Source organism: Fundulus heteroclitus, unplaced genomic scaffold, assembly GCF_011125445.2.
Source record: "Fundulus heteroclitus isolate FHET01 unplaced genomic scaffold, MU-UCD_Fhet_4.1 scaffold_65, whole genome shotgun sequence".
NCBI lineage: Eukaryota > Metazoa > Chordata > Actinopteri > Cyprinodontiformes > Fundulidae > Fundulus > Fundulus heteroclitus.
The window spans coordinates 628,057-644,908 of record NW_023397088.1 but is presented as its reverse complement, the minus strand read 5'-3'; the positions used below and the strand labels follow the sequence as shown (position 1 = coordinate 644,908).

Genomic DNA, 16,852 nt, shown 5'->3' with positions numbered 1-16,852 from the left:
ATTCAAGTGTTTAAAGTCTTTCTATACTCAATTATTTCCACTCAGTCTCTGGATTTCCAGCTGGTGTCAATGTAACGTCTGTGTTCACCCAGCAATCTATTGGATTTGCTTTGAAGTGGTTCCTTTTTCAGTCCTTTGTGCTAAATTCATTAAACCCAAACATCTCATTAAAGCTGCTGCTCGTGATGCATAGAAAAAAAAAGAGAAAAAACAACCTAGTGCATTGCTGCTTTTAATAAAGAGAGGGAAGAAGAGAAAGCGGAAACCTTTATTTAATCAGGCAAAACAGGCAGGCAGTCAGATCAGGCAGGTAAAACAGGTTCAAGGGTCAGGCTGGCTCAGAATTAGGAGAGTGTTGGGTTAGCATCAACAGGTCAATCGAAAAAGAGAACGCTGGAACAAAACTCCCCGATAGCTCGTAAATGATCTGGCAGATTGCAACAGACTGAGATGAGTATAAGTAGTGGCATGAACAGGTGACAGAGCTAAGTTCTAAATACAGGTAACAGGTGGAACTGATTGGATGGTGATTGGTGTCTGGGAGGGTAAACAGATCTGACTGGTGACTGAGCTGATGATTGGCAGATGAACTGAAAAACCAAAGCAAAGTGAAAAACAGAACCAAAACAAAACCCAAACTAAGACAGATCCTAATCAGAAAACATGAATTGTGACAGACCTGACAGGCCCCGGCCCCGGCCTGTCAGGTTGTCCGGTGGGCGGCAATGTAGCTGGGCCCTTCAAGGCCGTTGACAGAGCAGGGCCCATTACGGGCGGAGTCGACGGCGCAGGCCCCTTGATGGGCACTGGTGATGGAGCAAGGCCCATGGAGGCTGGCGGCAACGGAACATGCCCCTTGGCGGGCAGAGTCGACGAGGCAGGCCCCCCCAATGCTAAACCAGAAACTAGCCGGGGGTTTAACATCAGGGGGTGCCCGACTATTAGCCTAAGAAAGTGCCGGACTACAGGCTCGTCTGAATCCCCTCCACATAGAACGGCGGCAGACCATTGCAGGCATACAAGGCACTCTTAGGCAAACAAGAATCAGAGACGGCTGTTACCCATTGCTGAAAATCAACACACCAGCCCAGTTAAGGATCTTTAACATGTCTAAAACACATTAATGGTTCCACAGGTTATACCACCTCTTACAGGCCAATGTGTATTAGCACAATCAATCGCCCAGGGAAAGTCTTCTTAGACATTCATAGAAATTGCACAATTCTGTAACTACATTTATTACACAGTATTGTAGATTGCTGTCTCATTTTCAAATTTGAAAACAATTCCATTAGCCGCTAAAGATCAGATGCCTACTTGAGCCCCTCAGGGAGTGATGTGGTTGGCCAGGTTGGCCTAAAATCCATGCATTTTGTGTCTCCGTGTTATGGGCATGATCTTCAAAGATTCCAAATAAGATGTTCAAAACAGATTTGGTCCGCCCCATTTAAATGACTAAATAGCTTTTTCTACTAACTGTCTGGGAGTTTCTGCAACAGATAGAGGAAGACCTAATGTTTCTCCAGACACCAGGGATGTGCAGGGGGCCGGAGGGTGCTTGAGCACCTGCCCCCTTGCCCCTTGATGCCCAAAGTGCCCTTTTTTCAGTGTTTTTTGTTGTTGTTGTGTATATATGTGTGTGTGTGTGTGTGTGTGTGCATATCCAAAATAATAATAATTTAGATCTACCATGCCATGGTTTCCATGGCCGGTTACATGATCCACATAACATGCCCTCACTTTGCCCTTCTTCTCCTCTGGCAGCTCCACTGCCTGCGCGCTCTTTCCTGTCCCTTTAAATATGCAGCACACGTGACTGTGCTCTGTGCTTTTTTTTAAAAACTCCACTGTGATTGGTTTTACTGCCTTAAATTCCGCCTTCCCTCTTTCTTATTGGCTATTTTCTAGTGTGTGTGTGTATGTGTGTGTGTGTGTGTGTGTGTGTGTGCATGCCTGTGTGTGCTTGCTTGGAGCGCGAGATTTCAGTTTTGATTCGCACTGGGATCCTGCGGTTACAACTAATACTAGAGTACAAAACTAGTCCCAGTTAAGAAACTAAATATTATCTGCACTAAAATAGGTGAAAGCTGCTTAATGCAGTTCTGTAAATAAGCAGTAGAGAGTTTTGATTTGTTGAACTTAAGAAATGTAAGCAACCAACAATAGCATCTCAAAATAGCATCTAATTCTGAAGTATAATGCATTTATCAACAGAAACCTAATCTGTTTTATAAAACTAAATATTTTGCGTCAGGCAGGAGTCCTGAAGACCACTGGAAAGATTGTAGGCTATTAAAAATTCAGATGCTAAGCCACAGCCCCCTGAAAAAGAAAAGGTGAGGGTTTCCCTTTTACCAATATTTCGTTGCTACTATGGCTTTCATTTTTTGTTGACCCTTTCAGGCACTTCATGCATAAATAGAAGGTATTATTTCTTTAACATGAGATACAGCACAACAACACTAGATGCCGCCTAAACAACTGTTATATTTGGTTTAGACTTTTAGATGGCACTCTGCTGCTCCCCCTCCCCTCTCATACATGGCTCAGCGTTGCCAGCCAATCAGCATGCAGGCTCAGCCTGGCCCGCCCACTCAACTCTCAACACAAACATCTGCATTGCACTGCTAAAACTCGGAGACAGAGAGACCGCTGGAGCGGAAAAACAAGAAGAGGGAAAGTAGCGCCGTTTGGCTCTATTTTAATACCTTAAATGAAATCAAAGTGTATGTTTTGTAAAAAGCCGGTTAAATTCAGTGGAGACACAACAAATTTATCTAAGCACGTGAAAAACCATGGGCAAGAAAACGTTGAGCCACAAACAGAGAGTGGAGACGAAACTTCTCTGATTGCCCCGACAGACCAGACCCACAGACTGATGTCACTGACTGAGGCGTTTCAGTCCTCCATTCTAGGTAGATAAGAGTGGTCATCTTCAGCAGCAGTTCGTGTTAACTTTCAAAGTAGATATTATATATCATGTTACTGGAGCCCACACAGAAAATATAATTAATTAAGTTGATTTTTTTGTCTATTATGGCTCTTGGGAATGACTTCACAAAAGGTGTAGGACGAAATAATTTGTCTACATAAATTATGTATACACATATGTGTATAATAAAATATTATTTGAATGTATTCTCTGTGTGTAATTATTTCCAAAATAGTAGTGTCATGTGATATGGCATGTTGTGTAATAATCAGACCTCTCAATTTTGATCAAAAGTTAAGAGTGAAATTATGCTAATTTTGGGGTGTGGGGGATTATGGTCGACAATTTCCCCTCAGCAGCAACACTGAAGCACACAGAGCTTCACGCTGCGTCTTTACGCAGGACCCAGCTGCTGATGTCTCCCTGTTTTCAGCTCAATGCACTTCTAGACTGTTAGTTTATAACATTCTCATCACCTTTCACAGCGACAGGTTTCTCAGTCAGTTGCCGCGCTGACCAGACAAAATTCTATTGCTCTCGTCAGTGCGGCGGTGCGGTGGGCGGATTTTACCCCCGTTGGTGCGCTGCGTGCGAGGGATAAACAGCGGGGAAAATGCATAACTAAATACTGTAAAGGGCTCCTATAAAGGGAACAGGGGTACTGACAGGTCTGAGATGAAGCCCCTGATGTTACAAGTTCTTTAAAATGACCCTTAAAAGTGCACACCTGAATTAAAGCGCGAGGCAGCACACCCACCGAAGCGCCACTGATTCTATGTTGTTAAAAACAAAAGAGCATGAAACACAGCTACAACTGACTTTAACTGGCACACGTTGCTACTGATGTGAGGACATTAAACGTAGTGATTCACGTTTTGAATGGTGAATGGTGATAAAAGCACCTGCTTCTAGGGAAAGGAGGGGGGAGAGGAGCAAGCGCTGAGGCACAGAAATACGGTGCATGTAGTTAAAAAATGCAGAACTAATAAAAACGAAACTTATAAACAAACCAAGTGGCGTTTTAAACTGCATCTGGTTAGCAGAACTGTTTTATGATCAAGAGTGCAGCCGTGGCTGGTTCTGAATGAACCGGTCATCTGGCAAAATCTGAACCACTTCCCGAAGCAGTCACGTGGTACAGCCGGGCAGCGAGGCTTTGGACGTCATCGTTTTCGGCTCCTCCCCTAAATGAAGCAAGCTTTGATACGCGCATTGCGGAACGCCTCCTCTATTACTCGACACACGCCTCGAAGCCTCGGCACATCACGTAGCATCACTACAGTACATATATCCTTTTAATAAGTGTTATTTAAGATTAGATAACATTAGCTAATCCTTTATTTACCCCACGACGGGGAAAATTATAGGATTAAAGCAACAGGCAGGTGCACACAACACAGACAAAATTACAAGATATAACAGGTGGATTAGGAAAAAAGCACTGAACATAACATTATTTAATTGTAATAATAACATAAAAATCACAAAACCAAAAAGGTCAACAGTTTCATGATACATCAAGCTTAGGGACTATATACAGCAGGTCAAAAAGGCCATATTTTGGCTGCAGTTCCTGCTGTTCTCTTATAAAGAAAAGATCAACTACTTCACTAAATTCAATAGATGGGTTGAAAATATCCAGTATAAAATACAGAGATTTCCAGGGCATGAAGTATACAGTTAAGTTTACTTTTTTTTGGTGTGTGTGTGTGGTGGCAGGTGTAGAGGGGGGGCCCAAAAGACTGTGTTGTCCCAGGCCCTAGCAAAGCTGTCAGTTGGCCTGGTTACACGTATTGAAAATAAAGCTTCTCAATTATTGATTGAGGCTGAAAATGCTGCCAGGAAACATTTTCTGTCTCTCTGCCGCTTCTGTAGCTGCTGTTTGTTGGAGAAGGTCAGATGGAAACAGTGAAATGAGGACAATGGTGACCTGATGCTAAAGTGTTCATGTTGCTGAAAGCTGCTGCATGTTTCTGTCAGCATTTCTTCATCTGATTTGCTTTGAGAATCAGATCCTGACAGTGAACAGATACTGGCCACAAAGCAGAGGCAGAACTCTGCTGTCTGACCATCTAACAAGGTTCTGGTTCTAAGGATGGATCCATTGCTTAGCATCACATCATGTGAACGAAGAGACCTTCTAATGATGACACCTCCTCATGTTCCAGATATTTCTGTTCCAACTTCATCACTAAATCATGTTTTTCCTTCAGTTGTCTTTTCTTCTCTGTTCCAGCAGATGTTGGTCTGCAGGAGGTTCTAGAGGAACATAAGATCAGTCTGAGGAGAAGATGTGAATGTGTGACTGAAGGAAGTGATGAACCAGGAAGTAGAACCCTCCTCAACAGGATCTACACTGATCTCTACATCACAGAGGGACAGAGTGAAGAGGTTAATACCCAACATGAGGTGAAGCAGCTGGAGAGAGCTTCCAGGATCCAGAACCTCCATGACTCTCCAATCAGGTGCCACGACATCTTTAAAGCCTTACCTGACCAACATGGAGCCATCAGAGTGGTTCTGACCAACGGCGTCGCTGGTGTTGGAAAAACCTTCTCAGTGCAGAAGTTCACTCTGGACTGGGCCGAGGGCTTGGAGAACCAAGATGTCCGTGTGGTGGTTCTGCTGTCGTTCAGGGAGCTGAACCTGATCAGAGGTGAGCAGCACAGTCTTCTCACGCTGCTCCATGTTTTCCATCCAACCCTCCAGAAGCTCCCAGCAGAGCAGCTGGCTGCCCACAAACTTCTCTTCATCTTTGACGGCCTGGATGAAAGCAGACTTTCTCTGGACTTCAACCACAGTCGGCTTGTTTCTGACGTCACACAGAAGTCATCAGTCGACGTTCTGCTGACAAACCTCATCAAGGGGAACCTGCTTCCCTCGGCTCTGGTCTGGATCACCTCCAGACCTGCAGCGGCCAATCAGATCCCTCCTTCATGTGTTGCCAGGGTAACAGAGGTACGAGGCTTCACCGACGCCCAGAAGGAGGAGTACTTCAGGATGAGGTTCAGTGATGAAGAGCTGTCCAGCAGAATCATCTCACACATCAAGACCTCCAGGAGCCTCCACATCATGTGTGGAATCCCAGTCTTCTGCTGGATCACTGCTACGGTTCTGGAGGACATGTTGACCACAAAGCAGACAGGAGAGCTGCCCAAGACCATGACTGACATGTACTCTCACTTCCTGCTGGTCCAGACCAGGAGGAAGAAGAACAGGTACCATGAAGGACATGGGAGGAGTCCACAGGAGCTGATGGAGGCTGACAGGAAAGTTCTCCTGAAGCTGGGGAGGCTGGCGTTAGAACATCTGGAGAAAGGAAACATCATGTTCTACCAAGAAGACCTGGAGCAGTGTGGTCTGGATGTCACAGAGGCCTCGGTGTACTCAGGAGTTTGTACAGCGATCTTCAAGAGAGAGAGCGTGATGTTTCAGAAAGCAGTCTACTGCTTTGTTCATCTGAGCATTCAGGAGTTTCTGGCTGCAGTCTACATGTTCCACTGCTTCACCAGCAGGAACACAGAGGTGGTGAAGGACTTCTTGGGAAAACGTCGCTCCAACAAGAAAAAGAGGACAAACTCTGAAACATCTCTGGAGGACTTCCTGAAGAGAATCATGGAGAAATCCCTCAGAAGTAAAAATGGCCACCTGGACCTGTTTGCTTGCTTCCTCCATGGCCTCTCTGTGGAGTCCAACCAGAGACTCTTAGGAGGCCTGCTGGGTCAGACAGAGAACAGTCCAGGAACCATCCAGAGAGTCATCAACAACCTGAAGGAGATGAACACTTACGATATCTCTCCAGACAGAATCATCAACATCTTCCACTGTCTGATGGAGATGAAGGACCTCTCAGTTTATCAGGAGATCCAACAGTTCCTGAAATCAGAGAACAGATCAGAGAAGGAGCTCTCAGAGATCCAGTGCTCAGCTCTGGCCTACATGCTGCAGATGTCAGAGGAGGTTCTGGATGAGTTGGACCTGGAGAAGTACAACACATCTTCAACAGGACGTAGAAGACTGATTCCAGCTGTAAGGAACTGCCGAAAGGCTCGGTGAGTCCAGATTTTGTGATGCTGATTCAGCACTATTGTCATCCTGTTAATTCTTCAGTATTCAAGTTGCTTTTCTTTGTCTTTAACTACAAAAAATATATATCTCTGTCCTCTGCAGGACATTCATTATTTCCTTGTTTCCTTCCTCTCTAATCCATTCATCCTCACCTTATCTCTACTCATCTGTTCTCCTCACATCTCTTCATCCTCCCAGTTTAATGTTCTTCATCCCCTCATTATTGCATTCTTACCTCTTCCTCCTTCCACAGCTTCCTCCTTAAGCCACCTTCAACCTGATTCTCTTTCTACATCACTTTTGTCTAATCTACCTGCTCCATCCTGTTCTGGTCTCCTACATCTGGGGTCCCCACAGTGGATCATTTCATGTGGAGTGAGGGAAGTGATGTTAGAAACCATCACAGGTTTGACGTCAGTGAAGTTGGCTGGTTAAAGGAGGGAGCAAGGCTTCACTCTCTGCTGCTCTCACTACTCTGCAGCTCTCAGGTCTCTAGTGGTGATCGTGTCTGCCAGACACACAATTGTTTAGTCATTCAGGCAAACATGGTGGAGCCATTATATGCCTTAAAAACAAACAATATTATTTGTGACGGAAACATGGAGGCAATGAGTTGACGTTTGTTTGGGCGAGACTTCCGACCGCTCACTTTCTGTCATTGTTTAGCTAGCTGAGAAGCGGCTCATGCAGCTACTGCGTCTCAAATTACTCGGCATTATGACTTCGAGGAAGACCGGGATCGTTTGTCCAGTTATAGGCTGTCATAATAACGGGTGTAAAAGAAAGGTTTACGGGAAGCAGGAGTGTTTTAATCATCAACCGTGAACAAGAGCTGTGGATACGAGGCGCCCTACTTCATTCACCCTCTGCCGAAGAAGGAGGAATCCCTTCGCCTGTGGTTAAAAGCTTAAAATCTGAAGAAACCACCGAAGCGATGGTTTCTTCTTCTCAAGTCTAACTCTTCGTGTTCTAGGTTTACCCAAAATGAATCACTCTTTTGCCTCATGGCTTAGTCCGCATAACAATCCACATCTCCCCTAGTCTTCAGAGTCAAAGAGCTTCTCGAATTCCTAGATGTTTTCTTTGTAGTACTGCAATGCTTAGGTGCCAAACTCTGCGTGTTTACAGGGGAATCTGAGTTTATTGGGCCTGCATTATTTTGTTGTGTTGCAAGTACATTTTGGTGAGGCGACCCTCCGACGTTCGTAACACTGACATGCGAGGCCCTTGTCAAAATCTCTCTATGTTCTGTGGAACCCTTTTCGCTTCCAGCCCCTTCATTTTTATCTCCTTGATTTATTGCATCTATGATCAGACTATCATTGTTTTTGTACTGAAAATCTCCCATAATGTTTTCTGTCCCAGAGAGTGAGGTATAAAGTCCTGCTGGCTTTAATTCTTCTGGGTTGCCATTTGCCAACTGCTGTCTCATTTCCATAAACTTCTGTTTTTATGTACTTTCACGGCCCGCTCGTAGGCAATGACAAAGATGGGAGACAGACGAGCGGATCTATCGAAACAATAATTTATTTCATACAAAATCTGCTCTGGGAGAACTGCTCAGCCAGTCAGAGACAAACATGGACCAATGCTACTTGTTCTGTTCTGGTCCCAAGGCCAACCAAGCAGGACTGGTGATTGACTGAATGTCAGTATTTATAAGCCACCTGGTGCGTTTAATTAACAGCCCATTACCCCGCTTCCTGAAAAAGAACAAAAACAAACAAATAGTGGAGGGGAGACCCTTACTGGACAAGAGGGGACCGTCAGATTCCCCCCCATAAAAATGGAGTCCCTAATGGAACTCCAAACAGACAGAAATCCAACTGAACAACTAGGTGACAATTACAATACTAACAAATTTTGCTACCTTACCACAATCACCCATTCAATCCCCACCTCAACAGCTCACCCACTGTAACCACTGGAGAAGCCTATAAGGAACTTGTAAAGAAAGGAAATGAAAATTAAATACATAGGACATTAAATCTAAGGACAAGGTGCCCTTGATAACACATCTGCCACAATATCATCCGAACCTCTAATATGGCGGATATCCAGGAAATAAGGCTGCAAAAACAACATCCATTGCTTCAATCTGCGATTCGGAAACTGCAATGAATGCAAAAATGTTAGAGGGTTGTGATCTGTATAGACCACCAGAGGAATACTGCCAGAATCCAGGTATACTTCAAAATGCTGTAAGGCCCATATTAATGCCAATGTTTTTCAGTGACAGAATAGTTCACCTGAAAATGGTTGAATTTTTTAGAGTAGAAACTCACAGGTCGATCAACCCCATCATCATCTTGCGGAAATAAGACAGCACCTGCACCTACATTACTTGCATCCACATGCAGTTCAAAAGGATGATGGAGTTGCAAGAACAGGGGAAGAACACAGGACAGGTTTGACATCATCAAAAGCTTTCTGACAGGAAGTTGACCAGGTGTACTTCACCTTATCCTTCAGCAAATCTGTCAATGGAGCAACCACCGTAGGAAAGTTCTTACAGAAACTGCGGTAAGGCAAGGCAAAGCAAATTTATTTATATAGCACAATTCAGTACAGGGACAATGCAAAGTGCTTTACATGATTAAAATATAGCAAATTAAAACAGAATAAAAGCTAGTAGGAATAAAATGTAGATAGAAATTAGAACAAAGAAGTGGTGATTCAGTTAACTAGAACAGTTGAAGGCAATCCTAAAGAAATGTGTTTTTAATCTTGATTTAAAGGAACTCAGGCTTTCCGCACCTTTACAATTTTCTGGAAGTTTGTTCCAGATAAGTGGAGCATAGGAACTAAATGCTGCTTCTCCTTGTTTAGTTCTGGTTCTAGGTATGCAGAGTAGGCTGGAGCCAGAAGACCTTAGTGGTCTGGATGGTTGATACACCGATAACAAGTCTGTGATGTATTTAGGTGCTAAGCCATTCAGGGATTTATAGACTAACAGAAGTATTTTAAAGTCTATTCTCTGAGATACAGGGAGCCAGTGTAAGGACTTTAGAACTGGGGTTATGTGCTCTACTTTCTTAGTCTTGGTGAGGACGCGGGCAGCAGTAGTGGGTAGTACCCCACAAGACCCAGGAACCGCTGGAATTCTTTTTTCGTGGTTGGTACAGGATACTGCAAAGCTGAAGTTACTTTAGCTTCCACTGGACGCACTGTCCCTTGCCCCACCATCTTACCCAGATAGGTAACAGTGGCCTTAGCAAACTCACACTTGGACAAGGTAATGGTCAGGTGTGCTTCAGCCAGTCGCTCAAACAGCTTACGTATGTGAGCCAGATGTTCTTTCCACGTGTCACTAAAGACCACCACATCATCCAAATACATGACACACCCCTCAAACCCAGACACAACCATGTTCATGAGATGCTGAAACATTGCCGGTGCATTTTGCAAGCCAAAACTCATTACAGAGTAACAAAACAGACCAAAGGGAGTTATAAAAGCAGAAAATTCTTTAGCTCTCTCAGACAATGGAACTTGCCAATAACCCTTCAATAAATCAAATTTGCTGACAAACTGAGCTGAACCCACCTGATCAACACAGTCTTCCATGCGTGGCATAGGGTAAGCATCAGATTTTGTAACCATGTTCACTTTCCGGTAATCAGTACAAAATCTAAAACTTTCGTCAGTCTTCTCCACCAATAAACAAGGTGATGCCCAACTAGATGCAGAGGGTAATGCCGTTATCCAGCATGTATCGAATCTCCCCATCCATGACCTTCCGCTTCTTTTCAGATATCCTGTAAGAGCGCTGCCGAATTGGTCTTGCCTCACCTACATCGATATCATTTTGGATGAAGTGAGTTTGACTGGGCACATCACCAAACAAACAATGATATTCATTAAACATAGCTGTCAACTCAGCAACCTGCTTCTGAGACAAATGTGCAACTAAAGAATCCAGATTCCTCAGTGCATCAGAATTTTTCAGCCTGCCAGTCAACAAATTCTCATTAGGAGGGATTACCCCATCATTTTCAAGTACAGACAAGAATCCCAAACCACCCACTGTAGTAACTACAGAGACCGTCTGATCAAACTGCACCTCCTCACCTTTAATGGCAAACACCTATGAATCCCGAGTGTAATATGGTTTTAATAAATTCACATGGCAAAGTTGTGTTGACTTTCTACGCCTTGCCGTTGACAGCAGATAGTTTTGATCTGACAGCTTGTACAGAACTGTGAATGGGCCGGTAAATTTAGCCTGAAAGGGGGAGCTGACAATCGGTAATAATGCAAGTACCTGATCACCAGGACTAAAACACAGACGTTCCACCTTACAGTCATAGATGCGTTTAATTTTCTCTTGAGAAGAGGTCAACTTCTCCCTAGCCATTTCCACCCCCACATACAAACGATGCCTAAAACCATTGACATAGTCAATCAACTTACTCAGAAGTTGTAAAGGTCTCACAGCATAATGCAACGGCCCACGCACTGCTTGTCCAAAATCAAGCTCATTTGGACTAAAACCAGTACTCTCCTGCACCACCTCAGGAACAGCCAACAGAAGCCATGGTAAACCATCTTCCCAAACTCGGTTTAACTCCACACAGTAACTCCGCAACAACGACTTGAGGGTCTGGTGGAACCTCTCGAGAGCACCTTGACTCTGAGCATGGTATGCAGAAGCCTGATTATGTTTTACCTGTAACAGTTTCAAAACTTGACCAAACAAATGAGAAGAAAAATTTGAACTTTGATCACACTGGATAACTTTTGGAATACCAAAAATAGAAATAAACTGGGTCAGAGCCTTCACTACCGACTTAGAAGTAATAGTACGGAGTGTATACGCAGCTGGATATCTTGTAGTCTGACACATTACTGTTATCAAATAATAACTCCCAGCCTTAGAACGAGGCAAAGGACCAACACAATCAATAATGAGATGTTCAAAGGGCTGCATAATTGCTGGAATGGGATACAAGGGAACTGGCTTAATGTGCTGATTTGGCTTCCCTGCCATCTGACATATATGGCAGGTTTTGATATATTCAGACACTTCTTTTTTTAACTGAGGCCAGAAAAAATAACACAGTATATAGTTATAAGTCTTGTGGACCCCCAAATGTCCTGATTTATCATGGGAAGCCCGCAACACTTCACTGCGAATTTTAGTGGGAACAACGTTCTGCCAGAGTGTACCACCAACAAAATCCTCCCCATGTACCAACCATTTTCGTACCAACAATCCATCCTTCAACACATATCCCCTGGCCACACTCTCTTCCTCAGTGACTACCTGATCAAACAGATGACAAAGAGAAGAATCTGCTCTCTGCTCCGTCATCAGGCCACTATGAAAAACAGACAAAAGAGAATCAGGGACATATACAGAGGAAAAATCATTTTCCTCTTCTTCCCTTCCTTCATGGTCAGGGACAGGTGCAGATTCAGCACGGCACATAGCTCGTGTCACCGCAGAAGCTGTAAAAACCCCAGGAAAACACTGAGCACTCTCATCCAACTTCCCTAAAAAGGGGAAGAAGTTACTGTCAGGGTTGAGTTTTGACTTAGCTTCTGTTTATTATTAGTTTTCAATTTTTTCTTCTTGGTTTGGGTTCTAGTTATGATTTGACTTTATTTATTGTTAGTTTTTAGTTTCTCCTCCCCTTCTCACTCAGTCTTCACTTCACTCCCCTTGCAGTCAGTCACACCTGTTGGTAGTTAGTCAGTCAGACTCATTTCACCTGCCAGCTTCCTTATTTAAGTTTTCGTCTTTTCTCACTTCCCTGCCAGTCCGTCATCATACTACACCTACTCCTTGCCTGTCTACCTGAGTGTTCGTTTTCTCACCATCATGCCTGTCTGCTCCTGTTTCCCCGCCTTGGTTCCTGTCTCGTCAAGTTTGGTTTTTGTTTTGCTGTGCTGCTGGTCTCTGTTCCTCCGTCTTCGCCACTGCATGAAAAGTGAGATTTTTGTCCCCGTAAACGACCGCAGATCTCCCTCATTTTCGGCAGTTGACGACAATTTGCAACTCGCGCTTGTCACGTTTGTCAGTGCCACAAATTGTCGGAACCGGACAATGACGTATGTGGAGAGCTTTCAGCTGTACTAATGGCCCTAATTAGCATATGAATGCAGCGAAACCGCGCGGCTGGCCAGGCCTGACTTGAATAACCTTACTCAGTATTGGATGAAACCACTACTTTCAAACAAGTAAAATCACTCGTGATTGGCAGCAAAACCACACGTGGCCAGGCCAGGCTTGAATGTTCTTACTCAGTATTGGATGAAACCACTACTACCACTAATTTATTTATTCATATTATGCTGTATATTCATGTTATCCTATGTAGGCTACTACACTATTATTAGGCTACCGTCAAGGACATGAATGAATTTATAGAGGAAATGAACATTTGCCAGGAAGATGTTTATGCAAAGAAAGAGCTTTATTAAAACAAACACAACTATATACAACGCGAGGATCTGCCCACTTATGGGTATCCAAAAACTACAACTCCGTGAACTGTCCGTTTGCCTCCTCGGGGTTGTAGGTAACTGGCGGCGTTCTTTCCGAGGCAGGTCCGTTGTGCAGACGCCTACTGTGCGTGGCTCTGTACTTCGGCGTCACCTCTAACCGGGACTGCAGCTTCACACAGAGTTCAGAGAGATCCGGCCTACGAAATGACGGCGGCCGTACAATCCATCCAGAGACCACGGCAACAACGACATCTTCTTCGTCAGACATGAGGTCTACGGTGGCGGACTTCCAGAGTTCCACCTCGTCATCCGCTAGTACACTGTCTCGATTCCAGCAGCTGTAAAAAAAACAATGAATCAGTACTGTGCGATGGGATGCACTGCGTATGGACACAACACCCTCTTTCTTCTCGCTCGACTCCGAGCTGAACTCTTCGCAGCTTCCGCCCGCAATGAGTTTTCTGGCTGGGTATATGCTCCTGCATAATCGTCTCATAATAGGTCTTACAGGCGGCTGGAAAACAATTAAATGAGAGTGGTATGAAAAAAAATCAAACGCAAGTCACAGTAACATTAAACAAGGAAGGAGAAACAGTAAAAACAAGTCACTTACACACAATATCGTCTTTATCAACATCGTGTAAATCTGGACTGGCAGATATTGCTCCGAGCAAATAGGAGGTCACCGCCTTGCTCCGGTTCATAGCTCCGGTTCAAGGCTACTAGGCTAATCTTAGCTTTGGCTTTAGGCTAGGCTACTTTTAGCTTAGCTAGCAGTCACCGAACATATTCTTACCGCAAGCTTGGGATTGTGCACCCGTCTTCTCTTCTTGGGAGTTAGTCTCTCCCGCACAGTTGTTCGACTGCAGAGCCGCCAATTGGTTCTCTATGGACAGCAACCTGGAGTTTACCGAATTCTGCAGTTGAGTGAACCGCTCATTCATATCGGCAGTATGTTGATTAAGCTGACGAGACAGTCCACTTCTTCTTCTTCTTCTTCTTTCGGTTTTTATGGCGGTTGGCAACTAACTTTAATGGTGCATTACCGCCACCTACTGGACTGGAGTGTGGTACTGGAGTCTAACATTTCCTAATAGGTTGCAAACAAATAAAACAAACAAACAAACAAAACGAAACAAACCAATCAAAACAAAACAAAACAAACAAAAAGATCATACTAAATTATTTTAATTAGTCCTGTATTCCTCAGGAAGCCAATTACATAGTTTAAACTCATTTCCCTTGTGTTTCTTTGCAGAATTTCTTTTAAGTTTAGCCTCATCTGTTCTCCTTGTAATTGTAAGACTAGTCTTTGTCTTTCTTCCAGATATTTATTACAGTGTACAATAACATGGACTACCACATAATTCAGTTGCCATCAGCATGCTTCTTCATTATTAACAGTTTTATTTAGACGTGTGTGTCCATACCTCATTCTAGAAAATACATCCTCCTCCTCCTTGCTTCTGTTTGTATTTCTGCTCTTTCCCACTTTATTCTGAATATTATAGAACTGTCTTCCAGTCTGCCCATCGTCCCATAATGTTTGCCATTTACCCTTAACTATGTTTTTGACCATACTTTTAATTTCTGCTTTGCTGTAGTTCACTTCAACATCTATATTAGAATGTCTAGCTGCTTGCTTAGCACTTTTATCTGCTAGCTCATTTCCTATTACTCCTATAGGGTAGTTCATTGTTATTGTTTTGATGCGGGTTTTTCGCGCATGCGCGCCGGACTGGTAGGCAAAAGGCGAACACAATGGCGGACGCAAACAGAGAAACTGACAAGTTCTCCACGTATTTTTCTTCTTTAGATAACGTACTATAAGATCGTTTTAAGAGTAAGTGGATGGTTGATGGTGTCAGATTGCCAGATCCACACAGCAAAAGCCTGAAAGGACGGAGCGAGTCTGTGAAATGCTGGCCAAGGGTTCCGTACCGCGACATACAGCTGCCTTATAAACACGGCAGGCCAGTACACACGAGAGAGCACGAAAGCCCCTGAAACCACTGGACGGCTACAATTATTTTATATCAGGAAAAAGGCTCCAGCAACGCCCGCGACGCCATGAGGGATTAAGCGGTCAGAAAATGGATGGATGGATGTTGTTCACACATGTTTGTGCAATAACACAAAGCGGCGTCGGACACAGGCCGCGTCTCGGCAGAGGCCCGGTAGGTTAAAAAAATCATTTTTCACTACGGATTATTTAGGTGTTTTTGTCTTGTTAAAATGGGTGGCGGTGTCGGCGACATTGCAGCGTAAACACAGAAGTACTAGAGCCCGTGAACGGGGGCGTAATAGCAGCAGCAGCTGCTGTAGCCACTGCTGCTGCTAGCTGCTGCTGCTAGCTGCTGCTGCTAGCTGCTGCTGCTAGCTGCTGCTAGCTGCTGTAGCCGCTGCTGCTGCTAGCTGCTGTAGCCGCTGCTGCTGCTAGCTGCTGCTAGCTGCTGTAGCCGCTGCTGCTGCTGCGGCTACACCCCGTGTAGTGTTTACGCAGTGTCTCCGGCCCGTGTAGTGTTTACGCAGCAGCCGCTGGCTTCTGCTGCCGCAGCCCGTGAACGGGCGGCCGCTGCCTGCTCCGCCGCCGTTGGAAGCGGTAGCAGCAGCCGCTGTCTGAAGCACAGCGGCTGCTGCTGCTACCGCTTCTCCCGGCCCGTGTAGCGATCGCTACCTCCCCTCCGCCGCTATTTAAGTAGAACAATGACTAGAGCAGAATTAAGTTGTATTTACCGGAGATGAAGTGTAGACTGCAAATTCTGTCGCAGTATGATGGCTCCCCCAGTCCACTGGGAGTGTCTGCCTGCGCTCTTTTCATTGAACTTATCCATTTCTTTCTTCGTCCTTCCTCCTTCGGTAAATGACAGAAACGTACATCCAACGATTTGGAATGCCTCTGTGTGCAACCGGGAGCACAACAAGTCATAGGCATTGCTTAGATTCCAAAAATAAACGAAGTAAAAGTACGCTCTAAATCACCCGTTTTGTCATGTAGTAGACGAGAACAGTACTGTTTTTGCCTACCCGCGGGACCCGGATGTAGCGCTGACGTCACGCGTGAACTACCCTATATGAGCTGGTACTCATACCAGAGTTATATTAATTCCTGACTTTATTAGATTATTTGCAGCTTGCAGTATATCATACACAATGTCTTGTCTTGATTTTGACTGAAATGTTTTAATACTGATTAAAGCTGAGCTGGAATCTGAAGCAATTACTGCCTTCCTTGGCCTATTGACCTCCACCCAAAGCAAAGCTAGCCACACAGCAATCAATTCCGCTGTGTAAACTGCTAAATCATCACTGATTCTTTTTCCAACTTTAATGTTTAATTTTGGAATGACATAAGCAACACCCATTCTTTTATAAGTTAGTTTAGATGCATCTGTATATATA

General features: G+C 44.4%; 1 protein-coding gene across 1 annotated transcript in view; it reads left to right on the top strand.

Moving 5' to 3' along the window:
• LOC110368152 (NLR family CARD domain-containing protein 3) overlaps nt 1-16,852 on the top strand; it is a 445,883-nt gene that overhangs the window by 22,305 nt on the left and 406,726 nt on the right. The window contains exon 4 of the mRNA XM_036133610.1: nt 5,172-6,984. Within this exon, the coding sequence (XP_035989503.1) occupies nt 5,172-6,984 (1,813 nt within the window). The remainder of the gene's footprint in view (nt 1-5,171; nt 6,985-16,852) is intronic.